This window comes from Salvia miltiorrhiza, chromosome 2 (genome assembly GCF_028751815.1).
Source record: "Salvia miltiorrhiza cultivar Shanhuang (shh) chromosome 2, IMPLAD_Smil_shh, whole genome shotgun sequence".
Classification (NCBI taxonomy): domain Eukaryota; kingdom Viridiplantae; phylum Streptophyta; class Magnoliopsida; order Lamiales; family Lamiaceae; genus Salvia; species Salvia miltiorrhiza.
In genome coordinates this window covers 72,309,831-72,330,572 of record NC_080388.1, presented here as the reverse complement: position 1 = coordinate 72,330,572, position 20,742 = coordinate 72,309,831, and the positions used below count along the sequence as shown (strand labels likewise).

Sequence of the window (20,742 nt, the reverse complement as noted above, 5' to 3'; positions counted from 1 at the left end):
AAATATTGAGTTCCACTTCATTCTTTTTAATTTTGGGTAATCCATGTGTTCAATTTCAATAGATTGTGTTAGTAAGAATATGCATACAAAAACTCAATTTGTATCTTCCAATATGCAAAAGATCAATGGCATCTCTCTCATTAGTGAAAAGGAATAAATTTTCATTGAGTTCTTACATTACAAAAAAAAGAAAAAAAAAATACATTACATGATGTGAACTGGTATAAAAAATTCTAATTAAGATCTGAAAATTAAGAAATTCCAGGAAGCAGATTGAGTATGATTACTATTCACAAATAAAAGAATCTCAAGAAAAACTGTATATATGCGGAGCACAACATAACAACACAACAGTGTATATTCAATTATTAATTCCCGGTATACCAAACACCCCCTCCCCAAAAAGAAAGAAGAAAAAAAAATGAAAAGAAAAGGAAGAAATGGAAAAGTAAAATTTATAGTATTTCCCAAGGAAGAAAATAAATAAAAATAGAAAAGAATATTAGAGCAGCAGAGATGCGGAATCCGTTCAGCTCCGGCAACGAGTGATGGCGCTGCAGCCGCGCCTGTAGGGATTGGCCTGAGCGCCGGGGCGGCAGTTGTAGTACGACGCGCCGCGGCGCGAGCACGGCACGCTGTTCCTCTGCAGCGCGCCGTAGCTGATGTAGCGGCGCGTGGCTAGGATGCGCCTGTTGGACTCCGAATCCAGCTCGAACTCCTCCTCGTCGGCCATACACTCCGCCACGGTTCCCCTGCAGCCCGATCTCACCGCAGGCATCACCCACCCCATCGCCGCCGCGTCGCCGCCGGCCGTGGCGTGGGGGAGTATGGCAGACGCGATTAAGCAGAGCGCCAGCAGTAATTTCCAAGTGCCTGCCATTAGAAACGGAAGCTCGTCTTCTCAATTACTCCGAATCTGCGGAATGTATACTTCTCTCTCTCTAGATTCTTCTGGTTTGGGGAAGGAAGGATGAGAGAGAAAAGGTTGAACAGCTAATACAAGTGGAAGAAATGGTTGCTTGAATTTTGTATATATATGCAAATGAAGGGCTGATAATTGCGCTGAGACAGGTTGTTCAGAATATTACAACTATGCCATTCACAATTAATTGCTTCACTCGATTTTATTTTAATTTTATTTCAAACAGTATAGCTATCTTGTACTCCCTCCGTCCCGCTTCAAATGACTCTAAATTTTTCGATACGAAAATTAAAGAATGTGTGATAAAGGTGTAAAGTGGTGATGTGACCATCTAAAAAGTAGTGTTAAATATTTTTAAATTTAAGTTGAGTTATTTGAAGCGGGACAACCCAAAATAGAAATAGGGTCATTTGAAGCGGGAGGGATGAAGTATTGTTATATATTTCATCCCTAGTACTCTAATAGACTCGTTTTCTTTTTTGAGATGTCCCATTAGAATAGATTCGTTTTTTTTTTTTTTAGCATGAAAAAATATACTTAATTAGTGTGGATCACATTATTTTTCTGTTAAAAAATAATTTTTTAAATTTTCGTACTCAAAAGAATTGAGCCTATTAGAATGAGACAAAGTAAGTACATATTTAATGATATTTTAAATATATATATATATATATATATATATATATGACATGTATTAATATTAAAGAAATAAAAGAAAATTTTATTTGAGGCAATGCATCCTACTACTACTACTGTAGTTGTGCCCCTCTCTTCTTTTACTCTTAATTTGGGACTTTTTTTTCATTTGAGGGCAGCCACTACTTTGAGGAAGAAAAGGACTTGAAAATGATGTATTAACCATGGCGGATATATAATTATGCTGTTGTATGCAATTATTATTATAAGTTATGTTTATGTATATTAGATTTTTGTTAGATCATTTAATAGGTCAAGACTCAGATTCAATCACTATTAAAACTCCAAGAAAATTACAAATTTGTCATTGAATGTAACTTAAAATTCAAATATAAACACACTATTTAACAAATTTTAATATGATGACACAATTTTTTGCATAAGTAATACTTCTACTTTCATCTCCTAAAAAATTCAAAACCCTCAAGGAAAAAAGAAAATAGCACATTTATTGAATTCCTAGATAAGGAAACTATTATACTTAGAGGCATTTGCAAAAATGCCCTTTTCTTATAAACACTTGTAAAAATGCCCTTTTTCATAAGTGAAAAGGGCATTTTTACAAGTGTTTATAAGAAAAGGGCATTTTTGCCTATTAACACTTATAATTATGCATATGTCTTATTAATAATTTGAGTTTTTTAGGTGGCAAAACTCTATACATAATAAATACATCTACCATTGGGTGGCACACATGTAAATGTAAAGTAGCCAAGTGTTAAAATACTTCAAAATTATTATAGAACTCCGCAAATCCAATTTATATATCTAAATAGTATTTTGATACATGCGAATTCTTGATCTTAATCAAATGACGTCTCAATATACTTGGGGATATTTGATTTTGAATGCTTTAATAATATCAATCGTCCATCAACTTAATAAATTTTTATTATATTGTTTTGGAAGAGGAAAATATATTTTTATACCAAAAAAATAAAATTGAAAAATGAAAAATGAAAAAGAAAGGAATATATGGTAGGCCGCGTGAGGCGTGGTCCTAACAATTAAGATGATAAAATTAGAGATGAATGCGCGTCAATTATCTACAGCCGTCCTCCGCCGCTTTTAAATTTTTTCTCCACAGCCAGCTGTTTTTCCTTTTCTTTTTTTAAATAACCCCTGTTCCAATTGGCCACCCTCAAACAGCCAAATAATACAAAAAAAAAACTAATAAATATATAAATAATTATAAATACAATTTATAAATAAATCAATTTAATTTTAAATCTGTTTAGGTTATTTAATGTATTCTATTGATAGATATATTAATGTATTCTTTTTTCTTTTTTTGATGACATAGGTGATAGTAATCACTGAAAAAACCAAATACCACAAACTTCATCAATAGAATGTTCTCACATTGATAGAATTCGAATTTTGAAATATTTGTTTTAAAAAAACCCACATCACTACTAAAATATTGTAGTATTCCAGTTGACAAATAGGCAACAGTCAATGCAAATAGTATAATCTAAATTTTTAGAGATGATTTTTCATAGATTCAAGTTCGTAGAATTCTGCTTCGCCTAACAGGTGGAAGTCGGTGCCTTTTTGTCTACCAAATACACCTCTACCCCTATTTATTTTTAAAAAATATTTTATATAGTTATACTGTTATGGTTTACAAAAAGCTTGAAGAATATTTTGGTTGGATGAACAAAACTATTCATAAGGTATTTAAACTAAGTTTCTATTTATCCAATATTTTTTAGGTTAGGTGTTATATAGTTTATACTATGAAGTTAAGGTAAATACCTTCAAGTAAAACCGGAATTTCCCCCAGAGCTGGCAAGCACGGATAATACATTGAGTAGCACATTTAAGAAAAAAAATCCGATAAAATAGCAATGTAACAATAAAAAAATACTCCTAATAAATTGTGTCTTCTCAAAATTAGTTCGTGGTGACCATCATTGGGTAATTGCTCAACACGTTTTCAAATGCCTGCATATCAATTACTAAAATATCTCAGTTGATGTAAATTGGATCTTAAGATTATAAATATGATTAATTAATAGTATCAAAGTGATAAAATATACCCCCTCTGTCTCACGAGGCCATGAATCTTGACACGTTTTTCTTTTTGAACCGTCCCACGAATCTGGACACATTTCCAAATAAGGTAACTTCTCTCTCCTACTTTTATCACTTTTATTATTTTCTCTCTGCTACTTTATCACTTTTATCGTCTTCACGCTCCTACTTTATCACTTTTATATTTTATTAACTACACACTTAAAACACTAATCTACTATTCCTTAATTCCCGTGCCGAAATCAAACGTCAAGATTCGTGGGACGGAAGGAGTACTATTTTATAATAATAACTTAATTATTATATTCTTTAATTAATTTGTGCTGCTAAAATCGAAATCATAACATTTTCCTTTGTATTTATTGAACATGTGATAGCAAAATCAAATTCCTAAAAAACTTATTCGCAAGACAATTTTACTTTTATTATGCCAACCAAACAAGCACAAGAGAAATAATTCCTCTATACCAAGCAAACACAAACTTTTTCTAGTTTTTTTTAAGGGAGATTTTAACTTTAATACTATGACTACTTAATTTCATAGTTTGTGGGAGCAAACTCATGTTTTGACACAGATAATTTAACAACCTATATGCATGAATATAATTATACTGTTGAGAACCTTAAAACATATTTAATTTGGCCCAACTAACTAACTAATCCACAGAATTATTAGTAACCTAAAGCAACAGAGTATAAAATCTGCAAATTGACCTAAACCCTGATCTACACAAAATGAATGAGGAAAATAAAACATGACCTCTTCTCTCAGCAAGGAAAGGCAAACATAATCTTGATTCACACAAACACCTGTGGCTAAAAATATTTGTGTTGGACCTTGCCAGCTTGCATAAAAACTTTAACAGGAAAACTAACATCTACTGATCTATGATTTCTTCAAGTTTTGTTTTATGTACTGGAAAGTTAGCTTTGTTACTTTTACAGGAGTACCATCTTTGTGGTTAAGAGAAGAACCGCATGATCTAACGTCCTCGTTTGTTATTATGTTACTTCATAAGGTAGAACCGTAGAACTATAGTATTGAGTCTATTGACTTGATTTTGAATACATTACAATATGCTAATTACGGGCAAGATTTTAAGAATGGAAGTTAGAGACTTGACTTACAATTGAACCAATTAAGGGTAATTTTCAATTAGCCGCACGCTTCATGAGTATGGGGGTGTTGACTGCACACACAGCTCGGGATCATCCCCTTCATCGTCATCCTCGTCTGCATCTACCCAATTGCTTGGATGGTGTTGTGTGAGAACATGCCCATTATTTTCTACAGAAATGATAGTGTTAGTTTACTGGGCCTTAACCAGAACCGGAAAAGTGAATGAGAAAAATCTGTAAATTAGATGAACCTTCAGGCCGTCTGGTATCATCAGTTTCCGCTGGCTGGAAGCTATACATTTTCGTCAAGAAATATTAATAGCAAAAACTATAGAAATCGTGGACATGAGAGGATGAATCACATGCTTGCATCTTATAATACTTCCACTGAATCTTATATTCACATATAGTGGACTACTTACTCACTTGCATCTGGTTGATATGCCATCATTAAACTTAGAAGTGGGATGCATACAAGATGAAAACGTAACACAAAGTAAGCATTTGAGAAACCAATCTCGAAATACAACTTACTTCACGCCACAACCTGCATCCAACAGAAGGACAATGTTCGAATCCACAATTATTTCAACCCCATATCATTAGAAAATGAGCATGAAATCTAAGTACCATATAAATAATCAGGTAAGATAGAAATAAGACTCTAATAGCTAATAAAACTGAAGGATACTCCTTGCTGTGAACAGGAACTCCATCAGCATTCTTATCTCTAGAGATATTCATTGCACCAATCCTCTGAATTGTGGCCTGCTCATTGGTGTTATGGTTTCTTTCCCCAGTGACTCGTGGATCTTGAGCAGCATTACCATCTTTTGCAGCACTTCCTGCATATGCATGTATATAAGAAGAGCATGCATGCTTTACTATCTATAACACTTCACCTCTACGATGAACTCACCAGAGAGTTCGGACCAAATTCTGGTATGATCAGATGGATGCTCAGTAGTATTTCCCTGTTGTGCTGTGGTCGCAGCAGCCGTTGCTGCTGGAGGTTCAGAAGAATTCCCACCACTGAGTTGTGATACAAGCATCGTAGCAAGTACTAGGGTAGCATCAAAGTTTGAAAATGAGCCGTCGTCAAGGCCAAATTTGGGAGCCATTAGGATTGGCCTGTTCTCCAATGATCAATTTCATATTTAACAAGACAGAATTCATATTTCATAAACAAATTTAGAATGCTAGCAAGTGTGTGAACTGATTCAGAAAATGTAAAAATGAAATAGACACTGTGGTGAGCTGCAGAGACAGCATGCAAATGCAGCAGAGGTATTTTTTGCAAGCTACATGAAGTGGTGAATTGTGCATTTTTATTTTTTCAACATCTGTTTTAGTTCATTATAACTACCTAAGATGCTTTATAAACTGCTTAAACAGAAGTGAGCTTACAACATCAAGAAGAAAAAGAAAAGGTCTTATCAAATACTCAGCATTAGCAGAAGAGACTTACTCTCCAGCTTTATCAAAATATAAATGTATATCAACTTCACAGCCCTCACAGAATGAAAGAAATGCCTGGAACCAGAGAAAAGAATGAATTTAGTGCCAAAAATTATTTAGAAAATAAATTCAAAAAGTACCTGATTCAATTCATTTTCAATAAGAATAGAAAATAATTAAACCATTTTAGAAACTATGTTTTAATAGAATTGTACAGCAAAAGCCAGCGTGAAGGTCAGTAGTTAAATGGTAATGTTCAGATCATCTCACTCAAGAAACCACAGTAAACAACAGATGTATGTTGCCATATAGTTCTATCACCTTCAGCTCCTTCACTCCAAATGTTACGTCTACAGGGTCACGAGTATGAGTATACTGAACAAACTCTTCAGCAGGATCTATCCACAACTGAGTATGTAGTGATGAATCATTTTCTGAAATCAGGAAGCTGGAGTTTAACTTTAGCTGCAATGAGAGCTTGATGTAGGAAAAAATAACTGTCGCAAATTTGCTTGGTTTACCTTTGGTTGGGTCTATGTAGCTTCTAAACTCAACAGCTTTTCCCCCAATCTGATCGGCAGCATCAAGAGGCAAAGTAGATTGTTGTGTTGAGATAATTGTAATCTCCTGAAGGGTTGATTGAAAATTAGCCAGTAACCTGTTGAGATCACGCGGCCTAACTACAAAACTGCTAGGAAGCTTTCTTCGATCAAGTGATAGATGTTGTATATCAGGTTCGAAATTGCAAGTAATCCAATATGTTTTTTTCATACCTATAAGCAGTAAGAATGGGGAATTAAATTAAATGGATGAGTTAATATGACATGTAAAAATATTGCTGCCAATAACTAGTGGAGGAATAAATAGATAGTTATACAGAAAGCTTGAGATGTACAGGAGTGGATACCATACCCTCTACTATTCTAACATTTGGACATGTTACAGGAATATAATATGCACTCTGTATTCATTTCAAAAGTTATCATTGCTCACAGCAAAATTGTAGATTTTTACAGAAGCATCAAATTTCACCAAGTGCATTCAAATGTAGAGAGCTCTCACAGACGTAGTTCAGGCTTTGCACAAATGTTGTGTCATTTCAAATCCTTCAATAGTTCCAAGTAGACAAGCAGCAAGTCAATCACGAAACATACATTTCAAGTGCAGTAACATGTAAGCTTAAATTCATTGATGTTATAATTACATGACTACCAACTTATATAATGGTGTCCCAGTGCATGCAAGAGAGATAAACACCATCTATATTTTTTACTTGACTCATTTCCTATTAGTAGCTATATTGAAAAACTACATGTCAGGAATCAAGTCAATCATGATAATAAATATTTTTTGTTAACTTGCAAAACTATTTTATTGTAATTGAAGGCACCAAAAAGCTGTCTGCATGCAAGAATAAAAACATCAGGAAGTTTCCCCAATATTTCCGCTTTTGGGAATCAACAATAACCAATAATAGGGTTGAGAACATTTCCATCAAAATCTAGGTATGTATCTGTATGAATATCACTATGTCCGTTTGTAGAATAAATATCGAGCAAATATTGGGGAATGTCGGAAATTTTGAAAGATACTGGAGAAATATAAAAAAAATTGTGAAAATATAATAAAATCCAAATCTTCATAGAATTCATATTGGCATACGCCTCTTCATAGATATGTAGCAAGAGTTTAATCTACCGATGCCTAATTGCCACATCCATATATTATTTTTGTGATGGTTCCCCACTGATCAACCAAAGGATTTGTCACCTCTTCGTGAAATGATCATCTACCTTGAATATACAGACATTCCAATAGATGTTACAAATTTATCGCCATACAAAATGATGCAAAAAAAGTTTTGTACCATTAGAACAGTCCAAAGCCCACTGCACTTTCGATGCATCAGAATCAGCCAATTGTACAGTTAAATGATCTATACTCGCCACTGGTGTTCTTAGAACTGAGCAAATGGCCTGCAAAAACAATGATAACACAGCATTATCCTAGATATACGATCGAATAAATCCTCAATAACAGAAACTGTTATGAGGAACAGGATATACCTTCAGAAGGACACTGCATTGTACTTGGGCCCCAGATACTGAGAATACATCAAAGAAATCTGGTTTGAATGTTATGGATTGATAAGCCGACCTTGATGAGTTGAGAGTATGGAGACATAGCTGGCAAAATGCATAAACTCCAAATAATGAGAAATAAAAGGCCGAATCTGTTCCCAAACCCAACCGTTTCTATTTCTCATACATCAAATGAAAATCAACCAAAATAATTATCCATGAAAAGGAAAGGAAAGCAGGGCAAAACGCTCTCCATCTTACAACAGCAACTCAGCCACCCTTGTTTTAGAACTCAAAACCTAATCTCTTTTTTATTCGGATCTGATCAGGCTCAATGAACCGGAATCGACAAAAGGAAAGCTAGCCAGTCCAATTCTAATTCTAGAAACTCGATATTTCAATCACCAGACACCAAACACTGTTATCGGCTCTGGCTGGAAAGAAAATCCCTTCGAACCCTAATAATTTTCAAGCGAACCAATTTCAACTGGCAAAATAAATAAATAGATAATATGATATCTGCTAAATCCGGAAGTTGTATAGTATTTCCGAAGATGCGAGACTGTTGCGCCGGAAATTGAAGCATGATGAGCCGCAGCGAGAAAAGCTAACAAGTGGTTGAATAAGTAAGTGATAGAGAAGAAACAAAAAGCGGGGGCACCTGAGAAGCAGAGGACTGGAAAACGAGCTCGTTGCCGATACGGGCGAGGCAAGTGATGGAGCGAGCGAAGGTTTTAAGCGCAGTACCGCTCACACTGAACTCCATTGCTGGTTTGGATAGTTCCTTGTCTAGCTCAAGCCGAGGTAAGTTTTATGGCGGGAAGATGATTTGTAACATCTGCGGTTTTGGAGGTATAGCCGCGTCAGTTTCCAAGTAGTTTAGAATATACATATGATTAAAAAATCCCTAATTTTGAGTGTGTTTTAGAAAATATTTCCAACTTTTATTTTCTATTCAAAACTAATTATTTTCTGTTTAAAATTTCAAATTTTTAGCATTTTTGATAAAATGTTTCCGTATATAAAATTTGGTGATCGAATAACAATTCACATCATTGTATTCTTAGGTGGAACGATGTCATTTTATTGAATAATGTAGAAAAAAATATTCAACTTCAAAAATCGACGTCATTTTATTTAGAGTTTTTGAATAAAAAATAAAAATTTTGGACATGCATCTAAATAGAAAATGCAAATTTGAAATAGTTTTTAGAAAACGTTAAAGTTGGAACATAAACCACGGTTAATTTTAAAAAATTAGAATTCATAAAGTAATACTCCATCTAAGTTAATTAGAATTTTACTGTCCCAAAATTAGGGTATGTAAATTTATTAAATTTCATTTTTAAATTAGAATTCATAAAATTAATTAGAATTTCAATATGTTGTAATTTATTTTAATTTAAATTTTTATTGAGAGGTCATTTTAATTTTACAATTATTAACTAGGTTCATCCATCTAAGTAAGGTTTATAGTTATTTTTTATATTGAATTTGTATTTTTTTTTATAGCTTAAATATGATTATTTAGGTTCATTATTTTAAATTATGGTATAATTTTTAAAATTTCAATTTTTATCATAAATATTAATTATAGTTCATAATATAACAATAACTTTTTTCATTTATTATAATAATAATTATTAAAATAATTAACTTAATAGTGAGACATAGTCATAGACCATGAGATATAGAGTTTAGGATTAGATAATGTCACCGGTGTTTTTAATCTTTGGACATACATATAGCACAAAAATGACCCAAAATGATAACAATTTAATTAATAAATAAACAGTCGAAAAATCCAAGGGGTGTTAGTGTTAGGGTTTTGGGCTGCTTCTCATATAAAAGGCTCAGCAAAGGCCGCCTATCGTTCAACAGCTCCAGCCTTTGTTTCCTGCATCTCCCTCTTCAGGTACTACTCTCTTCATCTCCTTTTCCGCGATATATTTCTGTAGATTTTGGTTTCAACTAATCACTGAAATTTGCTGGCGAGTTCTCATAGGATGTCATCTTTCTCCGTCTCTTTTAGATTTGAGAATATTGGATTTGTAAATTTGTAATGCTACCCTATCTGCGCGACGATTATTCTTTTTTTAGCTATTTTGGGGCCTGGGCTTCATACAGACCTTAATTTGTGTTATAATCGACCGATTGTCAAGGTTTAAGCTATGAGTATGCGGTATTGATGGGATTGCATTCTGTAAAATATTGATGGGCATGAGTTAAGATTCATCACTCTTCCTGATCCACAGCTAGATGTATTAATTAGTGTTTCCTTGACTCAGGTGCTTGGTGATTTGGTAGTATTTCTCGAGTACTTAGAAGACTCAGCAAATATGCAGAATGAGGAGGGGCAAAACATGGATCTCTATATCCCGAGGAAGTGGTGTGTATGAATTATCGTTTGAAAACCTAATTATATGGCAGAGAGGATGTATTGAATTGTCAGGACATGACTAATTATATGTCTTTTGATGATGCAGCTCGGCCACTAACAGGTTGATCACTTCCAAGGATCACGCCTCTGTCCAGATCAACATTGGTCATGTGGATGAGAGCGGCAGATACACTGGTCAATTCTCAACTTTTGCTCTTTGTGGATTCATTCGTGCCCAGGCAAGTGTTTTCTGCGTTTGTTTTCATTTTTAAGTTAGTTGTCATTAACTAACTCAAAATGTGTTGCTTAGCTCTTTTTACTTATCCGAACGAGAGAGAGACTATGCTGTTATAGCAACTTTGGATAATGATTGCATTGCTTTTGAGTGTTTTGGAAGAAGAATCTAAATATTGGGTATGATTTATCAAAAAATTTATTAGGAACCAAAGTGCTCTATTTGCCTATTTGGGAAAGATAATAAACTTACTCTTAATTTTTACCTATGTTGTCGTTTCTTTACTTTTGCTGTAACACTGCTGCAGTTTTTGCTCTAGTCTGTGTGCTGCAAATATAGTTATATTTCTGTTATAATATTCTCACTGCACCTTTTAGTTGTCAGTGGTCAATAATACATTATAATTGTAAGATGATTTATCTCAATCAAAATGGTTCAATCCTACATATTGATTGGTAACAAAAGTATATCTCAAATAAAGAATTAACAAAAGTGAAGGGCCTCAAATGACTGGGAAATAAGTCGTGTGCTCTGCCATGAAATGGGAAATAAGTTGTGTGCTCTGCCATGAAATTATCTACTTCACCAAGTAGGACTAGTTGACCTTTGCTCTAAAGTAGTTGCATAGGTGTTCAATCTAGTTGCTGTGGCCTAATTAATGTCAAGTGTGGTTCTACCACCACTAAAATACTATTCTTTTGACAGTTTATTGCATAATACTATGTGTAAGCGTTCTACTGATTTTGTTCTCTCATTTTGCTAACCTTATTAAGTGTTTCATATGGTATAGAAGAATGTCAATTGATCAAGAAGCTTAATAATCTCTATCGAAGTTTAAACCGTGCTTTGCCAACTTTTTCATGTCTCATAATATATGTGATTTATCTTGTATGAGAGTTGGAAATTCTGTTCTGCAGGGTGATGCGGACAGTGCACTTGATAGGTTGTGGCAGAAAAAGAAAGTTGAAGCCCAACAGCAGTAGAAGGGCTTTTCTCCTCAACGCATAGTCGAAGTTGTTTCTTGAAGTTTTACCTATAACATTTTAAGATGTGCAGTTGAAGTTTCACAACACATCTATCTACATGTTTGCTTAAGTTAGTATTAGTAGATTACGAGGTTCCTGTAATGTTGTACCTTCTGTTCATTTGATCTTGAAATTCAATTTTGGTTCTTCTCTATATTCACCCCTTTGCTCCTTTATTTGTTCTGTTGAATATGATTTTTCGCTGACTATTGTTAAAATGTCGCTAGATATGGAAAGAACCGTAATCCCCTTGCTAGAAATGGGAGAAACTAACATTTATTAAAACTCGTGTTACCTTTGCTAGAAATGGGAGAAACTAACATTTATTAAAACTCGTGTTACCTTCTCTTAAGAAAGATTTTTGAGGAACGAAGAAAGCACAATTTATTAATTTTAAAATTTAAATACAAGAAATTAGAATAAATATATAAACAAAATAGGTTATAATTTGGAAAGACTGTAGATGACACCTAAAAATCATCATCTACAATGATATTCATAACATTTAAAAATTGTCACATGTACTATAACACATGATCATTTTTAAGTGCCATTTACGGTCCCTAAACTGTTATATGTATACCTCATAAGTGATGGTTATAAAATGTCATTTATAATTATTTACATGACATTTAAAAATTGTTATGTATGAACGTATATATGACATTTTTCATCTGTCAAAAGAAAAGAAAGCAGTATATCACATGTATGCCGCGTATATGTGACACTTTTTATATGCATATATGACGTGTTTTAAGTGTCGTTTATGAGAGCTTTTTTAGTAGTATAATCAATTTAATATTTATTGAAAGCCAAAATCAACATATGATTATGCACAATACTGCAATAGGATATGATCGAATTTTGTTGAAATTGTGGTTAAAAACATGCAAGAAAATAGGCATGACCAGTTAGAATTTTTCTCCCTATAGCAAGTACTAAAATTCTATCTGCCACACAGTTGATCTTAACTTAATGGATGATTATGATTGTTTTTTGTGAGGATTAATGCTCTTCTTTAAATATTATGGTAGTATGTTTTATATATATTACCATAATGTTTCTCTATAATAATGATTCTTACAATATTATAATAATATAAAATATTCATTTATATATTATGTTATGTATCTGAAGTATATTATTAAAAACGGTTTTATAAGCTAAGGAGTAGGTAATAATGTCATTATCTATATATTTACATTCTACAATTCCTGTAAACGGATCCAACTGCTTCCATTTGTGTTTGACTTGTTAGTGATGTAATTAGATTTTCTACATTTATGAAAATCAAGATTATGAGTGATCTTATTTAATTTTTGAAAAAGCAAAACATGATATTAATTTTAAACTTTTCTTGTGTGAAATTAAATTCATATAATCCCTCTAGACATATGTGATGTGGAAAAGCCGGGTCCGGATTTTATTGATAAGATTGTTGAAAAACTTTGATTATAATAAGATTTATTTGTCAATTGTATATCATTCGTAAAAACATGCTTAGTGGAAGTTATCATTACCAAATACTATCTTCTCTTTAGATATTTTTATTATACTCCCTCCGTCCGCCAAAAGTATTCCACTTTGGCCGGGCACGGAGTTTAATAAAATGTGTGATGATGTTAATGTAGTGGAGAAAGGGCCCCACCACGTTATGAGATGTGTGGTTGAGATTGAATTTGGGGTGAGTTTTTTGTAAATAAAGAGTGTTTGTAAGGATAAAATATAAAGGTGAATGGTGGGACCATGGCTTGGCGGACGGAGGGAGTATTACCTTCATCGAGCTCATCATTTCACATATTTCATGATTGTTGAATGAACATCAATGCTTATTATATTATTGAAATATTATTGAACATGAACATCAATGCTTCGAGCTACGTTTAATTTAAATGGGTCAATCTTGATTTATAAATTAAATAAACAACTCGACACATTAAAATCCTATCAGGGAAGTTAAAAAAAATCACCATTCATTGTAGCGAGAGGTTGAAAGTAATCATAAAATGTATATTAGGAATACGTACATCAAATTAAGTATTTACATTTTTTATTATTCACTGACGAAATATTGGTATCTAAATATAGGAAAAAAATTCTAGAGTTATGTGTTTTATTTTCCTAAGGCTACGTTTGATTTAGACTTTATTTTTTAAAAAGAAAACTACGGTTACAATCATGTAAATCAATTACAAACAACAAAATGAACGAGTTCAAAAAAACAAAAAAAAAAAAACAAATCATCGCCCATTTAATTCAATTCATAAACAATTAGCTACTCACACATTAGATTAGAATAAATTAACATCAACCAATGTAAAATTGGAAAATAGCAAATGGCTTGTCTCAACTCGATCCAATGTTATTATTTTTATAATAATTACTATTACTGTAAAAGTAAAAGTGACTATTGTATAATTTATAAACGTCGCAAAAATATATAATAAAAATTAAAAATTAAAAAAATCAAACAAAGTTAAATTAAGAACGTATCCGATTCAATCTGACTTGTCTCTTCCTTTATCCGAATAAAACAAAATAAACTTTAAAGAATTAATATTAACAAAAAAGAAGAGACTTGAAAATGGTCAAAAACCTAAACCCTAAGCTTTGCAACTTTTGATAAAAAGCAATGACTTTAAAAAAAGAGACACCAAAATCTAGGTGTCAAAGGTTGATGCACTATTTTTATTTTATTTTTTTTACTTTACACATCACAACGAATAAGTGGCTTACGACTCAAACAAACCAAGATTTTCAACAGTCCTCATTATTAATTAAATAAATATTGCAAGTGAAAAATAATACGTGTTCATTTTTTGCTTATGTGCTCATCACTTTATTGTGTATGATTTTATTTATTTCTTTTTGCTTGGAGAAGTTAGGTAAAGAAATTAGTTGGTTGTGATACACTTTTCTTGAAAAAATCCTTTTATTTTATGCAAGTGATGTCAAGTTTTTTATTTAAAAAAACATTGTCAATTTATTTAAGAGCATAACCCATATATGTAATATTGCATTAATTATCATAAAATAAATAAATAAGTATGTCAATCTTGTTTGTGGAGTATTTTAAATTTTTAATCGTAGATGGTGGAAAGTAAATACGACTGATTTCACCCATCATTTTACCTTTTTATTTGTTCTAAGTGATAATTTTTTCTCTATTAGTTAATTATTAGTATTATTAAAAAAAAAAAAAAAACGTTACCATAATGATGCATTCGTAATATTACATTGACACACACATTATGTTTAACTATAATGGTGTATTCTTTTTTATTGATAAATTTATCATGAGAAAATAAGAGATAATAAAATTTTATGTCTTTAAATTTTTTAATTTTTTCCCCTTATGTTTTAGAAAAGTGAGTTCTACACTTTCTCATTTCTTTTTTTCACTCATCCATTTTAGGTGTGATAATATAATCCCTTTTTGAAGTGAAAATGAGGAATGGGAAATTGTGAAAATTTCTTCTGGGAAATAAGAGGAGAAAAAGAAAAAATTTAAATAAAGAAAATTTTATTATTTTTTATTTTTTATAATAAATTTATCAGTCAATGAGAAGACACCTTAAGCTTAAAACACATATTCTAGTGTACTTCAAGACTGAGTTTTAGATAAAAAGTAGTTTTTAAAAGGAATATGCAAGTTAACTTTTATATATGATTGAATGTTATTATCTTAAAAATGGTAGTTGGGAATTAGTGAAATCATATTATACCTTTGACATGGGACAATTATTGCCTGCAGATTCCCCTTTGACCCATTTGTCCCAAGCTCGAATATAATAAATTAATATTTTTTTTATTGGACTGTAATTAATCTGATGGGCTTATTACACATAAGCAAATACACTACTACTTTTTTTTTTTTAGAGGAAAAACGAACTTCATTCATTCAAATCAGAACGAGTAATATCTACAAGCCAGGTAGGAAAACCCGACTTCTAGATCATTACATCATTACAAGAGAAGGCAAAGCGAGCGAGCTCGTGGGCTGCTCTATTCGCCTCACGGCGGGCATGAAAAAACTCAAGCACAATGGAATTTCGGGCATGATTAAAGGCCTCTAAGAGATCATCACTGAGCGATTCGGAGCCCGAGTGAGAGTCATGGAGCACGTGGATCGCAAGGAGAGAATCTGAAAAACACACCACCGGGCCAAAGTCCTCCTGAAGACAGAAGCCAATTGCGAGCAGCATGACGTGAAGTTCCCCAAGGAGAACGATCTCGGTGTAACCAACTGGCTGACAGCCAGCAGCCACGATCTTCCCCGCAGAATCCCGGAGAATGAAGCCTGCTCCCAGCCGACGACCCTCTTCCTGAAAGGCGACGTCCACATCGAGCCGAAGAACGTCCCGTGGAGGAGGATACCAGTAATCCACCCCTTCCGAGGGCAGAGACCGCTGCTCGATTGCCACCTGCTCGCGAGCTTTCTGGAATGAGGTGAGCAAACGGTCACTTTGCTGGAGTTCAAGAGTGCAAACACCAGTTTGCTTGCCATGTTTGGCTTGACAAAGGAAGCGCCACACCATCCACAGCTTGAAAATCCAATGTTCCAGCCCTTCTTTGTCGCATTTATCAGCAATAATACACCCAAGCACCTCAAGAGTGACATGTTTGTGTTGGCTCAAGACCTCCCAAAAAACCGAGCCCTTCCAGAGGTCTCTGACGAAGTCGCACTAGAGAAGGCAGTGGGTGGTCGTTCCCCAATCTTTATTGCACCACCAACAAATACCAAGAACTGGAACGTGATGTCTAGCGAGATTCCCATCAGCTGCAATAAAATCATGAAAGGCTCTCCAAGCAAAATGTCTCACTTTAGGTGGTAGGTCCAACGCCCAAATTTTTTTCCACCAACCGCTCATGTGGAAAGATGAGGACGAAGAATGAGGCTCATAGAAATTGGTTCCACAGAGATAGCCGGACTTGACGGAATACCTGTCTTTCTCATCGAAAGCCCAAAGTCTGTTGTCATCACAAGCTTCCTGTTTTAATTCAATCGAGCAAATGAAATCCACCACAAACTCCGGAAAATGATTCAGGAGCTTTCCTCTGTCCCAAGTTCTATTTTCCTGAATAAAATCTGCCACCAAGACAAGATCTGTAGCCGATTGGTCCCAAGCACCCAAACCAGGGATCCAAATATCACGGAAATCATTGATGCTTTTGCCGTTCCCCACCTTCCAGCGCAACCCCTTCATCAAAAGATCACGTCCCCAACAAATCGAACGCCAAGTGAAAGAGGCGTTGTTTGACACCGGGACGTCCATAATATCCCCATCCCGAAAGTAGCGACACTTGAACACACGGGAAAGAAGAGAGTGTGGAAATTTAACAATCCGCCACACTTGCTTGGCGATGAGAGCTTGATTAAAAGGAATCAAGCGCCGGAAACCAATCCCACCACGTGACTTAGGTTCACAAAGCTTGTCCCATCTTGCCCAATGCATTCTCTGGCCATCGTTGTCCTCACCCCACCAAAAGTTAGCACAACATTTCTCAATATCAACACAAGTACCAACCGGAATACGGAAGCACGACATGGCATAAGTAGGTAAGGACTGAAGGACAGATTTGATGAGTACCTCTTTGCCGCCAGAAGAGAACAGCTTGTGGTCTCAGGAAGAGATTTTCTTGACCACCCGATCCCGAAGAAAATCAAATTGAAGCTTTTTCTTCTTGACCACAAAAGTTGGAAGGCCCAAATAAAGTGAATGACCGGTTGTTTCATGGATACCGAGAGAATCCGTGACTGCATCAATGTCCGCCTGGGTGGAATTGGGGCTGAAAGAGATCGTGGACTTATCAAAGTTGATAATTTGGCCGGAAGCACTACTACTTAAGAGGGAAAGAATCAAATAAAAAGAATGAATTTTCTTGCATATACACTAATTAACAACATTCAACGATTTTCCTACTTAAGTGAAAGAAAAAAAAAAGAAGAAGAACAAAATCACTTGATTATCTTTTGTGGAGGTAATTTTTAATTATTAGTTATTCATGTATATAGCATTAATATGAGTTAATTATATCTTACACCCAAAATTTGACTTAATTTTAAGAAGTAGAATACATTTTGGGCGGTTTTGACATTTTACTACATTTGTTTTCAAATCTAAACCGGATTGAATTCTCCGACACTGCGTAAACGCATCAATAGTCCGTAATTCAGTTCGAAAATACTTTGATCGTCCACAAAACATTCGTCATAATTTCTTTTTTGATTCGTCCACCAATTTTTTTATAGTATAATACTAATAGGGCTCACATAAGTCTGCGATATTTAAAGTGAAAATGAAGCTCCTAGAAATAAAGAGAAATTATATTAAAGAAAGAAAGTGAAAAATTCTACATACATACATTACAAAAAGTCTCCATACATAATGTGTAGAGTAGAGTGGTCACTGTCACATAATAAAGCAGCCATTTGGATTTTCATCACTAAACAATTCAAAAGAATCCAACGGCTGCCGTGGATTCAGCTCAGGATCCGACGACGGCGCCGCCGCCTCCGCCTGATGCACATACGCGTACCCATGCGGTGGAGGCGCAGCGTAGCACGACGCCGTGTAGCTGCTGCTAGGATACGCCGTGTTGTAGCTCACCGCGTACGCGGCCGGCGGAGGCGGGAACTGATGATGATGATGATGACGTGGAGGACTCTCATTGGTCTCCCCATTCTCCAATCCTTTCTCGGGGTTCCCGCTTTGCGCTCTCTTCTTTTTCTTCTTCTTCTTCGCAGACGCGCCGCTCTCCCCACCGTTACCGCCGCCGTCGCTCTTCTCCGGCGCGGCCGCGCATCTCTCCTCGCCCTTGCAGTTGCTCTCCTCCTCTGACTTTTTCACCGGAACGTTAACGTCGCCGTCTGTTTTTTTGACGGCAGGGCCGTTAACTGCTTTAGCATCTCCTCCTCCGCCGCCGACACCGTCACCGTCACCGTCAACTTCACCTGCTTTAACTGGAGCGGCGGTTTCGGCTTCAGCCGTCGTATTATTATCATCAGAAGCGGGAGGCGCGCCATCGGCTTTTCCTTGTGTTTCTACCTCTTTCTTCCTTCCAATTGCAGGATTAGCTCTGCGTTGAGATATTTGGGGCCATAATTCGGCGTTTTTGCCGGATTTGATCAATTTTCTGATCAAGGTATCGGCGTCGACGTCGCCCGTCACCGTCACTTTGTGCTGCTGCGCGTCGACGTCTACATGCTCCACGCCTGAAATGATTTTTCCAAACATAAATAAGCAAATAAAAGGAAAAATTAATTAACAGAAAATAATTAAGACGGTTACCATGAATTTGTGAGAGGATTTTCTCGACTTTTCTTCTGCAGCCTTGGCAGTGGATGGAAGCTCTGATGATTGTAGTCTGCATTTCCAAATGTATAATTATTATAACTATGGTATGTAATTTAATTTTAATTATTTATTACTAATTTAATTCAATAATCATACTATATAAAGGAATTTGCTTAACGTACCTTGAGCTGCTTGATAGGTTGAGCAGATTCCTCCGCCATGAGAGAGAAGGAGAGGAGAGGAGAGAGTGAGAGTTTGGGAAAGCAGAAGGAGAAATGATGAAGCAGGGCTTTAAGAAAAGAGGCTAATGTTTATGTAAACCTAATTTCACTTTTGGGTTTTATAATAAGTTGCCTATAAATACCTATCTAATTGTTCCAATTTGTTGGTTTGGGTTTAAAGATTAAGTTTAAGATCTAGCCCTAATTCAACAATAATGAACAATTAAATAATTAGAGATTTTCTGTTACATTTTGATGTTGCTGGCATATCGTATTTTATTTTTATTGATACCGGCCATAAAGGTTTGATCGATTTCATTTTATTGTATTCTATTTTAGCGGAACAATGAATTCTAAAGTAGTACTCCCTCCGTCCCACTAATGAAGACACACTTTCCTTATTGGGTTGTCCCAATAATAAAGACACACTTCTAAATAAGGAAATATTTAGAGCTTAAGATACACTAATTAATTGCACCTTAATTAAGGTATAAATAAGACACAAAAAACCCTAAACATATTTTCTACCCTCCGCCTCTCTCTCCCAAAATCGACCCTCTCTCTCTCGGCTCTCTCGCCGCCGGCGCCGCCCTGACCGCAACGCCGCCCGACGAAGACCGACGGCGGTGACTGCACAGCCACCTTCTTCGTCTCACTCTTCTCACCCCTTGACTCAACACAGAGGTTCCTACCCCCATTGCAACGATTTGAAACCCTGGGCCCCAAATCGCAGTCGCCCCAAATTGGGGAATTAGGAATCTATTTTGTGGAACTGAAATTGAGTTTGATTCTGGGTTCTCTTTTGGCGCAGTGGTGGTTTTGCCGTGAAAAGGAATTGGAAATTTGGTTGTTCTGGTTTTCTTTTAGATCAGTGTTTAGTGCTAATTTTTGATTGTATAGGATTGTGTTCATTGGGAGAGAACCACTCTTGTATAGGATTTCTGGTTCTTTTCAATCGAATCTTCACTTTTTCTCAAACTTCTACTCTTTATCAAAACCAAGAATTTCATGAATTTTTCTCGGTTCCCTGAAATTTGAGCACCGCCTTTAATTTCAGTTTTTGCATCTCAGTCTTTCAATTTTGAGTAGCCACCTTTAATTTCAGATTTTTTAAAGATAAATTGTTGTTGGTTATTGAATGAAGGAATCATCGGCGGACGGAGGGGACAACCACCCTCGAAGAAATCCCGTCTCTCCGTCGCCTCGTTTCTTCATTTCTGAGCTAAAATGGATCTGCGTCTTTAACTTCAGATTTGATTTCAATTTGAGT

General features: G+C 35.0%; 5 protein-coding genes across 6 annotated transcripts in view; 2 read left to right on the top strand and 3 right to left on the bottom strand.

Moving 5' to 3' along the window:
- LOC131008955 (uncharacterized) overlaps positions 1–20,742 on the top strand; it is a 984,029-nt gene that overhangs the window by 19,043 nt on the left and 944,244 nt on the right. The gene's annotated exons all lie outside the window — the stretch shown is intronic.
- On the bottom strand, positions 298–1,136 carry LOC131009049 (rapid alkalinization factor-like). The gene has a single exon (XM_057936257.1). The coding sequence runs from the start codon at positions 878–880 to the stop codon at positions 530–532; it is 351 nt and encodes a 116-aa protein (XP_057792240.1). The 5' UTR covers positions 881–1,136; the 3' UTR covers positions 298–529.
- Positions 3,378–9,198, bottom strand: LOC131008958 (uncharacterized). Its single transcript, XM_057936106.1, has 11 exons — positions 8,975–9,198; positions 8,299–8,418; positions 8,100–8,208; positions 6,754–7,005; positions 6,554–6,666; positions 6,243–6,307; positions 5,694–5,905; positions 5,466–5,619; positions 5,026–5,066; positions 4,784–4,943; positions 3,378–3,565 (listed from the first exon to the last, which is right to left on the bottom strand). The coding sequence occupies exons 1-10, from the start codon at positions 9,077–9,079 to the stop codon at positions 4,825–4,827; spliced, it is 1,290 nt and encodes a 429-aa protein (XP_057792089.1). The 5' UTR covers positions 9,080–9,198; the 3' UTR covers positions 3,378–3,565; positions 4,784–4,824.
- LOC131009053 (40S ribosomal protein S21-2-like) lies at positions 10,075–12,107 on the top strand. Its single transcript, XM_057936262.1, has 4 exons — positions 10,075–10,228; positions 10,602–10,702; positions 10,800–10,932; positions 11,846–12,107. The coding sequence occupies exons 2-4, from the start codon at positions 10,653–10,655 to the stop codon at positions 11,909–11,911; spliced, it is 249 nt and encodes an 82-aa protein (XP_057792245.1). The 5' UTR covers positions 10,075–10,228; positions 10,602–10,652; the 3' UTR covers positions 11,912–12,107.
- LOC131009011 (heavy metal-associated isoprenylated plant protein 35-like) lies at positions 18,261–19,799 on the bottom strand. Its single transcript, XM_057936195.1, has 3 exons — positions 19,434–19,799; positions 19,246–19,321; positions 18,261–19,169 (listed from the first exon to the last, which is right to left on the bottom strand). Exons 1-3 carry the CDS (start codon positions 19,470–19,472, stop codon positions 18,367–18,369), a joined length of 918 nt encoding a protein of 305 aa, XP_057792178.1. The 5' UTR covers positions 19,473–19,799; the 3' UTR covers positions 18,261–18,366.